General features: G+C 34.4%; 1 protein-coding gene across 2 annotated transcripts in view; it reads right to left on the bottom strand.

Annotated features, from left to right (window-relative positions):
* mgl (low-density lipoprotein receptor-related protein megalin) overlaps positions 1-14,830 on the bottom strand; it is a 224,568-nt gene that overhangs the window by 64,157 nt on the left and 145,581 nt on the right. Inside the window, exon 2 of one of the 2 annotated variants that reach the window (XM_073091679.1) lies at positions 5,079-5,141. The exons of the other annotated variant lie outside the window; for it this stretch is intronic. Within the exon in view, the coding sequence (XP_072947780.1) occupies positions 5,079-5,141 (63 nt within the window). The remainder of the gene's footprint in view (positions 1-5,078; positions 5,142-14,830) is intronic. 2 annotated transcript variants of the gene reach the window in all.

The raw sequence follows: 14,830 nt of genomic DNA, 5'->3' as shown, positions 1-14,830 counted from the left end.
TTCTTCTCTCTACCGGAGTTTCATCGTGACCACGATCCATGCAACTGGATCAAATATCGACAATAAAGAAATTAAAACAGCGTATTGGCTAAAATCATAAAAAGTTTAATTAGTTTACAACTTTATGAAGTACAGTAGAGTATTTGACGCGTTTTAAGAAAATTAATGCTAGAAAAATATTTTACCATTATGACACAGATATAAGGCATTGAGTAATCATAGCCGGTGAACAAACACACAATTTTTATCACATTCAATTTGTTAGACCTCAATTTGTCGATAAGCGAAATCCCGGCAAATGAACTTTTGTGAGGAACTTAATTTACCTCCAAAAGGTTTCACCCAAACGATTCCCTGACATTTATCTCCCAATTTGATTAAATCACAAATTAAGAACTCCGCTGAATAATTGTGACATTTCTAAACTGACATGGCTTGATAATTTCGAATTTCTTTCCCAATTTATTTAAAAACTGAACTGAAAGTTTGTTTAGTTAAAAACATATTTATGTGAATTCCTGACTAAATTCATATAGCCCATGACAACTTTTAAATAGAAATCAGGAACAAACATATTAAGAACAATGTGAATTGTACATACCATCGAATACTCTCTCATACTTAGTTTTTCTAGAATATTCTGCGAAGACCTATTTTAATTAACCACAATATTTATAAACAAACAAGATAGCGTGACTTCTGTAGTGTAGTCAATACGTGATTATTCGCACGATCTTGTAATATTTAAAACAGTTTTTATGACTACCATCATAAAGTATGCAAGCGGATATGACTGGTATTAAAAGATCAATAAAGCCCACGCAATAATTAATGATCGACTTTAATTCGTTTTGTTCGCTGGGCACTGTAACTGGCTTGGAAGTTACTCCATCACGGTGCTCCAATATGAATTAGTGCAGCATACTTACGTATTAGTGGTCAACTCGTGTAAGATTTCAACAAACCCTCTATATGTTCTCCGACTAAGTAAAACGATTATGATCCAATGTAAATCCAATCCAATTGTACACGGGATCGACAGCCTTACGTATCCCTCCAGGCACTGATGAAATTTAGCCACTGACAGTCACCCATCCAGCGTACAACCGCGTCTGTATTACTTAATCATGTACGATCTAGATAAGCCTTTGTGCTGGACACGCTTCATAGATTAGCGATAACTTACTAAAGACATTTATTAAGGGGTTTTATGTAAGGAACACATTTACAAAATTTGGCATTATTGACTGAACCCTTTGCTGCGGACGATCTATGGGGGCTATTGATAATGGACCATCGTTCACAGGGACCCGTCCATTATGCCCTCCCATAATTCTAGTCAGCATCCCTACCGTAAATAGGGACGTTGTCTTATAAAAACTACGGGATCGTTGTTTACAACTATTTTAAGCGTTGGGATAAGATTGTGTATGTAGGTCGCACATTAATACATATTTAGCCCAAAAAGCTACAAGAAATTCTTGCTTACCACAAATATTTTAAGATACGATCAATTGGAAACATATTTGGACGCCGGATCGTAATTTAAATGTGCAATAAAAATATAAAAATTCGGACTGTTATCATTTATTATGTTAATCAAACCATAATAATAATAATTACCTAACTCATTAAACTTGAACATTCAGACGGACATATTGAAATGCTCTTATTTTTCATTAAAATATGTACAATAAATGCAATAACATAGAAACTTATATTTAATGAATTTCGCGATTTCTACAAAAAAACGAGTAACGTTTTAATAAGGGTTACAAAAATCACGTGTTACTTTCCAAAAAAACATGTTTCCAAAAAATATCGCCATCAATGTACACACGTTTTGCTATTCACGCCGCAATGCCACCACGTCACAAATTTCGTTAAGTACTTTACAACTCCAGTTGGCAGCCAAAAGCCATCCTGCCATAATTTAAATTCGGGTAATAGAATATTATTCCTTCAAAATGTACGGATATTATATGGCAGATCTTTATAGTAATTGTTTTGCGCCCATGTGTGAAATCTGAAATAGAACGTAATAAAACTTACTACATACAAACCGGTAGAACTTTTTTCCGCAGTCTAAGTTTAGATAAATAATCGTTCACCCCTTTAATCCTAAAATGTCAATAAAGCGAATAATACATTAACATGAAAATTAGAGTCTTTATATTGTAAATTATCTTATCCATGTTTGAAATTTTTTAACCGACTTCAAAAAGAAGGTGGTTATCAATTCGGCCGGTATCTTTTTTTTTTTTTTTATGTATGTACACGAATTACTCCGCCGTTAGTGGACCGATTTTAATAATTCTTTTTTTGAGTGTTGTAAATTGTTGCATACAACCTCTTCCTTGGGAGGTAAAAACTACAAAATTTACATCGCAAATACAATAATCTCATGCATACTATGCAGAATATTTTTGAAGCATAGGTAAATGTTAATGTTTTTCTCATGGCTTGCACCAAGCCCTACATCACAATCAAACCCTTTCGCTATATTCGTTATGCATGCTCTATTTATCCCACCTAAGTATGGACGCATGTTTGCCCACCGCTGAACAAATGTTTGAACAGCGAAATCATGTTATTGTACGCACTATCAAATCAAACGGTTCAATAGCTTTTGTAAATATAATATGCAGTCAAAAGAATTCATTGATAGTAATAAAATTGAAGTGAATATTTGCAATCAATTTTATTTGCCAATTTCATAGACTTATGATGTTTTATTTGAAAAGTTGATTCTATTTGCAAAATGTGTGGTAAAATTTACAAAATGTTCTACAAAAACTTTCGTTATAACAGTTCTCGTAAATTGGGAGTATTGAATTTTTGATATGGAATTTATTTCAAAAGCGAACATTTACAAAAATATTTTACTAACAATGTAACATGTATTATGATTAAAAACATATTCAGTAGTTACTTTGGTTGCTGCATCCAGGATTAAGCTACAACGCCTCGTGTAAAAGTACCTATCTCTGCATTACCACACCGTGCAATACCGAACATCATTATAAAGCACAAATGCTTTCCCAATTATTTGGTGGTTACTAAAGATTTCAGTGAATTTTCATATCCACTTGAACGGAAGCGATTACGATGTGCCATGGAGCGGAAACCGGGGCGAAGTCGGAGCGGCGCTAATGGGAGCGAATGTTTAATAATACCCTAAACAGGAATGAGAGGCGAGTTGTGGTGAAAACTTTGGAAGAGCAAGCTGATAAAGAGCATTTAGAGATGCTGCGAGGAAGAAATAACACACGAATTTGTGAATGGTGGAACGACTACCGTTCTGAGGTTTCCGGTTCGATCGCTATCGGTATCGGTATTATCGGTATATATCGCATGTATCTATATACCTGTATCGTTTGCTTTTTGCAACTCAGCACATATGACTAACTAAAAAAATATTTATTAGCCTAAATAAGATTATCACTCAACATGATTGATTTATTAGCTTTAAAATTGAATACTATAAAGAGAAAAACTAGAATTATTTTAATAACAATTAATGAAGCAGTAATTCAGTCTGTCAAATAGAACAGTGGACGTAGAATAACAAATTTATAACTTCTTTAAAACATGTTAGATGTCGCTGTCAACTTTTGGACCATGTAAATATCTTCATTCAACTGACACAAAGGGCCCCCTAGGCAAAAACGTCATTGCCCCAACATTTATTTTGCGTCGAGTACATTTATGACGAAATACTGTTTATCAATCATCCGAACGTTATCAGTATTCTTTTGTGAACGCTTTTCAATACCTTTCCGTGAAATTGGAATGGTAATGATGTTTTATGAAGTTTCTGGAAAACGAAAACCTGATGGAATACCAACATTCCTTCTTTGTGTCTGTGAGGAGAGTGGGCATTGCAAAACCCGATGTAGGAATTTTTGGGAATTAAATAAGCCAAATGCATCACAATTCACACACACGAAGGTTTCGGGTTGAATTAATTTTATAGCCAACGAAAACATACGAGTAATTTGCATGGCATAGTTATGCTGAATTTGGTAACCCATTCCGTGCTTTTTGATTTTATCCTCAAACTTTTACACCACTGCATATAATATAGATGTACCCTCTAGATCCCTATGTCAAGTCTCTTATCTTACCCGTGTCCTGCGGGCAAATAGGCAATATGAAATTATAGGGGTGATGCTTTCAGGCCACCATCGAAGCGTAAACACTTATACTATTAATAGATTCAGAAGATCGACGACGACGAAGCCTAGGCCAGTTCAAATCCTAGGTCACTATTATTTTTAATAGGACAGTATGGTTGAGAGTAGTATAGTACAATATGGAGAGAGTAGTGAGTAGTAGTAAGTAAGAACTTGATACAGTAATATAAAACTTGAAATTTTAATTTGCTGAAGCGCATATTTAAATATTGACGAGAAAGCCACTTTACTTTTTCGCCAATATTCGGATGGGCGTTCAAATTCAGTAAAATATTTGTTTTAACTTGAAACAGTAAAGCTATTAAATGAGTGTGTAGGTAACTAGAATAAGCAACTTGAGCTAAATAGCAACAGAATATCAGGTAAAATATACCATTAATCTTAAATCTAGAGTATTCTTTAACTACAACTACATACGGTAGAACAGAAACTAAGACAAACACACACATCTACTCACACTAAGAAACAAAAACAATAAATCCTACAGCTGTATCATCTCCCAAAAACATATCACATATTTTTTATTCTGTAATAGCATAATACTGGTATTACAATTTTATTTGCGGCTCCGTGATGGGCAACAGTAAATTATTCTCTTTAAAGACACGCAACTAGGAACACACATTTTTTTTATTACTTAATTTATCAATTATTTGATTGTAAAAACGAATTAGCATTTTATTTGTTATTGAGTGATGATTGTCGACCACAGAAATCTTTCACCAACTCCAAATCAGTAAAAAACGGTGTAAACTGACTACAAGGTAGATTTTTTTAATTACATAGATGCGGTGTTATCCGGAGATTATACAGCTGTGAATTGACACTAAAGTAGTGGAGAAAACAAAACAACGCACACATCTACAACCCTCTACGTCATACCTTTGAAGCGTATCTTTTTTAGGAATGATTTTGGAAGTCGTGACTTCATGCGTCCTTTTCGTCCTGAAACACATTTATATAGTTAGTTAGGGTTAGAGAGCGAGATAGATAGATATCGTTATTATTTCTACGAAGATTTCATAATATGGCAAATTAGTCGCAGGTCTACCAAGCATAAGGTTCGGTGTTATATCGGTCAGAAGACGTGTAATAATCATTCTCATTTCAGTACGTTTGTGCTTTTCTTCGTGTGCGTTCAGCGCATACAGAACGTAAGCAAATTTACTTAACATATAAAATTATTTTTCTGAGTAAAAATCAAGGAAACATGAAGACCGATAAAAATGATGTTTATTGAAATAGATATAATTGAAGGAAAAAAAATAATTAATCAAATAGTGAGCAAAGCCTCGCCGCTAAGCTGGTGTCAGCCGCTGGACTAATCCAGACTTGCGGGAGCGATGACCCTCGATAAGCCTAATGAATAAATATACACTCTGACCGGACAGTTTAAAGGGACATTTCACTCAATGTGGCTTTTAAATACGATTGACATTGAATGTTGGGTTTCTATCGTGTAAACAATATAACAGCTTATATGCTGTTTAAGTCTAAATTTATAGAATATTTATTTATAAGGTATTGTTAGAGGTGAGCGGACACGCATGACGCAGTGGTCATCACACCAGCTGCCACGTTGAGTTCCAGATTCGATCTGTGGCCGGGCACATAACACATGTGATATGTACATAGTGAGTTTACATTTCTGTATTTTTTCTAGGTGTTAAGTAGTATTTTTGCCTTCGTGTGGAACCATGTCACCAATGAAACAGTGAATCATAGCAATTTGAGCATAGAAAGGATTTTTTATTATAATTACAAAACATGTTGTCCCAAATCTCCAAATTCCACTCTGTTGGTATAAATTTCATTATGATATCTGGCAACGTCACATAAAAAAAACAGTAACAAAGGCGTCCGTTTTTTAAATAGACCATGACCAATATAAGTCCATAATATATGTGGATTTAATTAAAATTTCCCTTTCGTAATGTATGTAGTTGATATCGGCGCGGCGTGATTTATCGGCATCATTGTGTGCGAGCCGCCTGATGTGCCCGATTTATGGCGGTCCGCCGATTATGAATTATTACGCATAACAGAGTCCGAAACGTTGCGTTAACGCAGCTACAGTTGGCGGCTGAAAAACCACCCAACTGTGAAGGAATTGGGAAAGCTAAATATGCTACGGTTGTATAGTAGTAGGGTTAGGGTACAATTAACCTCTAAATAAAATGTTAACATGACTGTAAACAAAGCCTAATAATGCTATATATAATGGAATATAGCATTGGCCACATACAGTATTTGAATACGTATCTCGGATTTTTCGAAGTTATTGACAATTTTGCTTTAACGGTGTAGAAAAACATCGAAAGCCTACTTGAATATATTTCTCGATAACATTCCTCTTAAATCATTTGAAAACAGTTAAAGAATCATATTTAAGTAACTTTGGCTTTAACCTGCTTCGTCTCAAAATGAAAAAATCACTTGATTATATCAAGGTAAATACATGTAAAACTGCAAAACATCTAGGTTAGAGTCAGGTTAGAGAAAACCTGTTCTAGGGCTAAAGACCTATGTGTATGAGGTACGAGGCTATTTGCCCTCAAGGTCTCCAGTAAAGCTTAGAAAACATACTTAAAAAGTACAGATCGACATCTGGTCGGTCTATCATAGGAAATAACATCCGCTCTGTATATTAATTAATGGTAGTGATACTGTAAATCAAATTAAACCAAGTATGTATTGAAAAATCAATTATTTTAGTGGACTTTATATCCTTCCATAAGATATACAATAGTAATGTTTATATACTTGTAGAATTTGGCAGTTGACTTTCCTTAACATTTTGAGGTTAATGCTTAAACTAATGCAATCCAATCAAATACTTCTTACTAAGCGTTTTATTTAAATTAAATTGTTCGTATTAATCATTACTACCAAATCTTGCAAATACAAATCTACGAGTACGTTAAATTATATGCATACGTGTATTAATATACAACATATATTATATTCTGGGATAACAGCTGAGTAGCGGCCATATTTTAGGACGGACGTTCAAATTCCCGCTTTTATGACTCCATCCCGCTCGTCTAAGACTCATTTGTCGGGGATGACGCGCTCCCAGATATTTCACTGGGAGACGAGTTGGCGGAGTTGCTGATAGGTATCAACTTTTAGTGTTTCTTTAAAGCATTACAATTTTGATGGTATTTTTGAAAAGATATTAAAATCATCATTTAGTTATTTGGAGGCATTTGACTGCAAAAATGACAACGCGCTCGATGTTTTCGAGTATATATTGTTATGTTGAATAAATAAAAACTTTCATTACATTAATAATCGTTTTTATAAGGATAAAAACGCATGGTAATGCGTTGGAAATTTCAAAGCTTTACCGCACATACTTTACCACATTATTTATTTGCAACTGAGTCTTCTGTTCAGGAGGTCGGTCGGGGAGAGGTTAAAGCATTTCGCTATTACCTGTAACAAATAAACAAAATATTAGTTTCAATATACATCAATGCTTCTTGTAACTTGTAAATAGCATTTATCGCTACTTTCATCTATGGTTGGTTTCATACCAATTAAAAGTAAATAAAAATAGACAAATTCAAAAAGAAAACACATATAACAGGCCAAATAGCAGATTACAGGCGAGATTGCGAATCGGCCTATTGGCCTATTCGCGAGATTGGAGCCGTCATCGAGCCAGCGCTATTGTGGCCGTTAGCGCACGCTCCAATCTCCATAATGCCAATAAGAGCTCGTAGAACTAAACGAAGATCACGTGCGACGAAATGGCGACCCTTTACACACTTTTCTTGCATAGGTAAATAGTTAGTAAATACAAAAATGATGTTTTAAGTTGTTAAAATTTTGACTCCTGTATTACAACTACAGGAGCCAGAAAAGAAAAATAATTATATTTACCACGTATGTACAATGTACATAAACATCTAACACTAAAGAGATAATTACAGGTTGGCTCATTGGCCTATTGGTGATAATTTACTCGTACGTTATTCGGCAAACTGGAAATAAGATACAAGCCAATCGTTATTAAAAACTTTACAAAATTATTCGTGAATTACAATAATATAAGAGTCCTTTATAACATAATATTTTTAATTGATAAAATTTCAACAATTTTATTCGATCTCAAATTATTTGCTTATAGTTCTAAACTGCATAGATAATAATGCAAACGTGGCTTATTGGCTTGTTCGTTGGGTTAAGTGTCCCTATTGAAATAGCGCTCTCATCTCGAACTGCACATTGTGAAGTAGAACTCCAACTCAATATTAGTCCTTACAGATACGCTTTTCTAGAAATATGTTGTCTTTACTAAACCGAACTCTACTTGCTGCGTCTACTAAACCTAAAGCAGTGAGTAGTTTATAAGAAAAAGGGAGCCTAATGGTTTAGAAACTCTGCCTCTCTAAGGAGGGGTCCGAGATTCAAGTTCTAGGCACGCACCACTGATTTTTCAAAGAGCTGTACATATTAAAATTAATTATCAGTTGCTTAAAACGGTGAAGCAACACGCACTTGGCCAGCGCAGTGGACTATGGCCTAATCCTGCTTATTCTGAGAGGAGACCCGTGCCCAACAGTGGGACAATAAAGGGTTGATGACGATTAAACCGAAAAACCGGCCACGAAATAGATCATAAGCCAATCATCTTGTTTAATTTAAAATAACGATATAATAAAAAGCTTCGCAGACAAGACGTTAAGTCGCGTGTAATTTCATGCGTGACGAGAGCAGCGTGAGAGGGTAATTGGGGTGGCTAATTGTACCGGCGTAATGGGGATGTTACGTTAGCTTGGAAATTGCACGTGTAACTTTACAGGGTATCATTTTAAACGCAACTAAGCTTGAATAGTGTTTCGTATTTTAAACGTGAACGCAAAAGAGTGGGGTGACCAAACAATGCTATAAAATTATTAATAAGTATCCTTTAAAATGTGTAATTTAAGCAGCATTTATTTCGAGAATAGAAAAAAACTTTTCAAAAGGAATGTGAAGTCTACCAATATGCACTTGCCCAGCGCGGTGGATTATGGCCTAATCCCTCTCATTCTGAGAGGAGACCCGTGTCCAGTCACTGCTGTCCCACTGGACAGTAATGGGTTGATGATGATGATTTCGAGAATGATTCGCGTGATTGGTTAAAAATGTTGTAACAACAAAAATATACTACGTAGCTTAACACACACAGGAGATTAGAAAATACAAAGTATATTGCAACGAGTTAACAGATGCATAACACATTAAATTAAATAAATTCAGACAATATTCAGTGATTCACTGAATATGAATATATAAATTGATGACCTTTAATTGAGGTAAATTCTCTCTTTATTAATATTATCAAACAATATAAAATATACGGAGACTTCCTCGGATGTCTACAAGGACTGAATATGAACGTCATCCTAGTCTGATACACGAATGTGAACACAGAACTGAGCGGTGGCTAAACTCGTAAACTGCCGCTCGCATTAATTAGAGTGTTTCGTTTATCTCGGGCCGCGCCGCCAGTTATTTGCATTTTTATTAGACTGCAGCGCCATCTATATTAACGCGACGATGGCCGAAATCGTAAGGATGACCACACACTTTGTAGAGTTTTCAGTGTTTTATGTAAGTAAATATCTTTGTGGCAAATTTTGTCAGATAATGTTAAAAAAAAACTTTAGGTCACTTTATAACCATAATAAATTTAAGAACCAGAATTTTAAAACTTCTGCCAGTTAAATTAGTATTTAATTAATTTTTGACACGACTGATCATCATTTTTATGCAGACTATATAAAATATCACGACATACATAAGTTTATTTTACGAAAGTATCGAATGTGCGCAAAATAGGATATTTTAGCAAATACTTAAATTTTGTTCGTTATATTGACTAAAATGTACAATTATAGCTAACTGTTAAACGTACCATATTTCATTGAATCCTACAGTTTTTCGTGCACCAGCGGCCTAAACCTTGCCGCCAGTACAAAAGCAAAATGCCAGGCATCGCTACGAGTCAAGATCGCAATTGCATACACATCAAAAAGGATTTTATAGATCCTTTTTAAATCCCCCTGTTTCCGGCAGTCCCAAAGTGTTCTGTGAATAAATATACAGACAAACTAAAATAGAGAGGTTTTTAAAACAATTGTAACAACATTTTTTTAACCCTTTACAATTGTGAGGCAGTATGTAAAGTGGTGGAGTTTTATCCTCAAACAAAAGGACAAAGATCCACCGTATGGTGACAACATAATTGTTTTTTTAATGTAATAAAACACACAACTTTTATGTATATACTAAAAGTCCTTAACTTTTGAGACATTGACGCTTGGTAATAAGGACCCGCTAGCACCATTTTTTCAAAATAAACGCTACAAGCAAACTTGTATAATAATAGCTTTACCGAAATGCCTTCAGTTACACCCCTATTCGTAGCAAGCATTCAGTCGTAGACGGTAATTGTAGGGAGCTTCGAACCGCGCCGCGAGCCAATTATCGACAGCCCGATTGTTTTAAATCGACAACCCCGGCCAAGGGTGAGAAGTTCGGAACTTAAAGTGCTCAAGATATAAAATTAAAATTTATCAAATGATAAAAGCAATATTATTATGACACTTATTGTGTCTGTGTGGTTCGTAAATAAAACTGAAACTATGTAGTATGTTATAAGTAATTATATGCATACCCAAACATGCATGCATAGCGTATTATTAACGTAACGTGGCTGTAATATAACGATTTCTTACCAGGATAAAATAAAGCAGGAGTTTTGCATCATAAGAATTTAATATGCGATTAAAAATCGTTATATGTTCAAAACGGTCACAAACTAGGCCATCCACACTTCAATTTTTTTACACTTAAACGAAAGGTTCCTAATGTATAGAGAGAATTTAGAGAATTTAATTTTCGTGTAAATAAATACGTAAAAAACTTTTTTTTTTTTTATAATATGAGAGTAGCAGACGAGCATGCAGTCCACCTGATGGTAAGTGGCTACTGCCACCCATGGACATCTGTAATCAACCCCAGATAGGATTAGATATTCCTACCTGAGGTCGGCCACAGATGCGCCGCTACCCCTGAGGACTAAGCTGGAACGCCTCGGAAAAGTCTATCTCACTTACCACACCCTTCAAACCGGAACACAGCAGCGCCTAACACTGCTGTTATTAGGTAGAAATAGGTGTGGCGGTGGTGCCGCCGGAGTCGAACCACAAAGGGTTCTACCACCTTCAAAACTTAAAACGTAAAACTTTTTCTATCACGCCCTTTATCATAAACGTTAAACCCATATTCAATTTCAAGTCTTATCCGTAAATCATACTTTTTATTTGCAAACACAACAAAAAATTTGCAGCGACCAAGTATTTTCAACCCCTGTCCAAAATGGGTGCAATAATTTATTTTCCCCATTACGTCCCCATCATAGTGACGGGGAAGCCCCTGTGAGTTATGTCGCCCATCATGTTCATACCCTTAAGATCGCTAGATAAGGTTCTATGTCATTTTTCTCTTACCTCGAATAGGTACTTTAATTTTATATGATTTTTATCCCAACTAGGATACATGATTTATTTGTATACGAGTATCAGTCACCGTGGACATATACATGTTAAAAGTACAAATTGCACATTTCACCAGATGTCATGTCACCAACAGTCTGAATTCCAAGATAACTTATTTGACTTTGTTCTTATTAACAAAGTACTACACATTTTCACTGGAATTGCATTGAATTAAAAAACAAAATTGAGAAGAATTACTTCAACATAAATCCTAATACATATCATGGGTACAAAAATCAATTTTAAAAGATGAAATATTCTTCTAAAAGAACACATTGTAAAGGGCATAACAAAAGGACCTTTTGAGTAAACCCGGAAAACCAGCGCATCTTTCCAATAATACCGAATAATTTTATAACGGCCTTCCTGAACCCGAGAAATGGTAATGAATGTACGAGTGCTCTTCTGACCGGCAGATATTGAATGGAGACACAATGACGTAAGCTTTAGAAAAGTTGAATCGAAGTATGAAATGAAAAATTTGACACACATCAAAAATTTCTATAGACATGAAATTTCATATTTCATCTACGTATAAAATCTATAGTGGCCTTTCGTGGCTCAAAGTTATGCCCATTTTCATATTTTGGAGATTGGATAATGGTTGTCAGACCTTTTACGGTTTTAAAACATAGCAGAGGCGTTTTCATCAGACATAAAAAGGATTGCAGGCATGAATCGTAATGTGCTCTTTCTAACTAGCGATTAGTAGCTACTATAGCATAATAACTTTTGTAACAAAGCAAATATACAGATAACAGATAAAGGTAGGCCCACAGAGACGAGAAAACGTATAATTCACTGGATATGGCTTTTGTTTTAGAAAGTCCAAACAAACAAATTAAAAGCAAGCCCTGTAAACAAGAAAACAAAGAAATGGGATATGTATAAAAGAGCAATAAATTACTGGGCGTCTTGTTATCGGCACCTCGGCAGCCTACTGCGAACACGTAAATAAACCATTCATTACCACTCAATACAAGCGCCTGTAAAACGATCAGATTGAAAGTAAATTGCTAAATTAAACAAGCATTGACTTAACCTTCATTGATTTTTTTTTCGCAATAGAAAACTCACATTCCACTTCATGGTAAAGATCATTACGGCCACCACTACGGCCTATAGATATCAAACCTAATGTCCGGATTATCTCAAAAATATTCCAATGATAAAAAATATACGTACAACAACTGAGTCAATAATACTATATTTTTTAGACTCAAAATGGTATATAAACAGATCTATGACACTACAGAATTTCCAGAAATTTTAATAACAGAGCTAAGAAAGTTTAATAGTCAAAATCAATTTTCTAAAAACTATCTTTGTTATTTATTTTTATATTTTTCAAAACACAAAATTATACAGTATTTGCCAGAGCTTTGCATTTATGAATATTTCATTTAATATCCACGAAGAGTGCACTTAATTATAATACAAGTAGTTTCACTACATCTTCGTTTAGTTTGTATGTTGATCGACTTCATTTTGAAGTTCGTTGACTTCTTTTGTAAACATTCGTAATCATAGATACCCTACGTCAGTAGGATAATATATGTATGTTCGTAATACAGAAAAAGAGACGTTTTTTTTATATTTGAACCTGACGATAAAGATAAAAGCGTGCTACCTGATGGAAAGTAGTTAACGTCGCCCATGGACATTTGCAACACCAGAGGAGTCGCCAAAAAGATCAGTGACAGGTCAGTGGGATGGCTTTCAGTTTGGGCTGAAGGTTCATGTCTAAAACATTGAATTTCCGTTTTGTTTATCAATTACGTACCTTCTTTTAATAGTCAAGGTGATATCATGATTATGAGTTCTTCCAAATGTTACACGTAAAAAGTATTATTTCTTAATTAGCATTTCCATTAGGAGGAGGAGACCATAGCCAGCAGTAAAATATACAGAGTTGATGAAATCCCTAAAAATGTTTATGAAACTAGAGTAAAATGTAATTTTCGAATAACAAATGTCCATACGAAACAAAAATTGGTTCGTATGGACATTTGTTATTCGAAGCAAAAATGTTATCCATAAAATGAAAAAAAAGTGACTACAAGTTTTTGAGGTTTAATGAATAATATTATCTTTCAGTTAATATTCCAGGTCAATGTCCGTACTATAATTCAAGCAAGTTTAAAATTATCCATAACGAAATTACGCAAACAACTACATTTTCTTGTCATTGGTATATTAATGCAAAGAAACAAACAAATAGACAAAGAAATTATAAAACTAGTATTAGAATAGTACATACATTAAATACAATTAAGTTTTAGAAATACTGTTTTGAAGTTCATTCTTAAAGTTACAGAGGCAAAACTACTGATTTCGATCTAAAAGTTTACGGGTACGTACACAGCACACTGCAAAATATTGGATTTGAATCGGTAAGCAAAGCCGAGGAAAGTGTGTAGTTCATAAATATAACAGCAGATTAAAATTAGATAATACAGACCATATTAATCCCATTTGCAATCAAGAGCGAGACATGAAAGTTTATTAAAACTTCAACTTCATGCGAAGATCAAATTATAATTCATCTAAAGCTTCACAAAGTAAAGCCGCCCCTAATTATAATTTGAATTATCTGAAAATTCCTTTCTCATTCCCTTTGAGTCAATTAAAGATACTCCATTAATAAATTGTCGAAACGATGGAAAAATGATAAAACAATGAAGAAACTTAAATAACAATTTATTAACAGCGCCGCTGCTCGCTCGAAGCACAAATCTTCTCACTTCCTAACTTTAAGCTCATAAAAACGGCGGATTTTTGTTTTAGCGTTTTATTATTATGATTTAAATAAAGAATTTCCTTAATAAGATATTTTAAACGAAACATGTTTTAAAGGACATTATTTACTGAAACTATACTGTAATTCAGCATCGATTTATTAGTTTAACAATCGAAGTTGTAAACTCAAAACTACCATTTACGACCCATTTTAGTTTTATTCCGATTGTTGTTCGGTGACCCGAGGAAAACGTTTTCTAACTCATTACATGTGTCATGGGTGGCCGTGGTCAAACACAAAAGCGAGTACGTAATCACTCAAAACCTACAGTAAACAAATTG

This window comes from Epargyreus clarus, unplaced genomic scaffold, assembly GCF_041222505.1.
Source record: "Epargyreus clarus isolate Ecla_fem2 unplaced genomic scaffold, WU_Ecla_fem_2.2 ptg000034l, whole genome shotgun sequence".
In the NCBI taxonomy this organism is placed as follows: domain Eukaryota; kingdom Metazoa; phylum Arthropoda; class Insecta; order Lepidoptera; family Hesperiidae; genus Epargyreus; species Epargyreus clarus.
The sequence above is the reverse complement of the archived record's forward strand: the minus strand, read 5'-3'. Positions and strand labels throughout refer to the sequence as shown.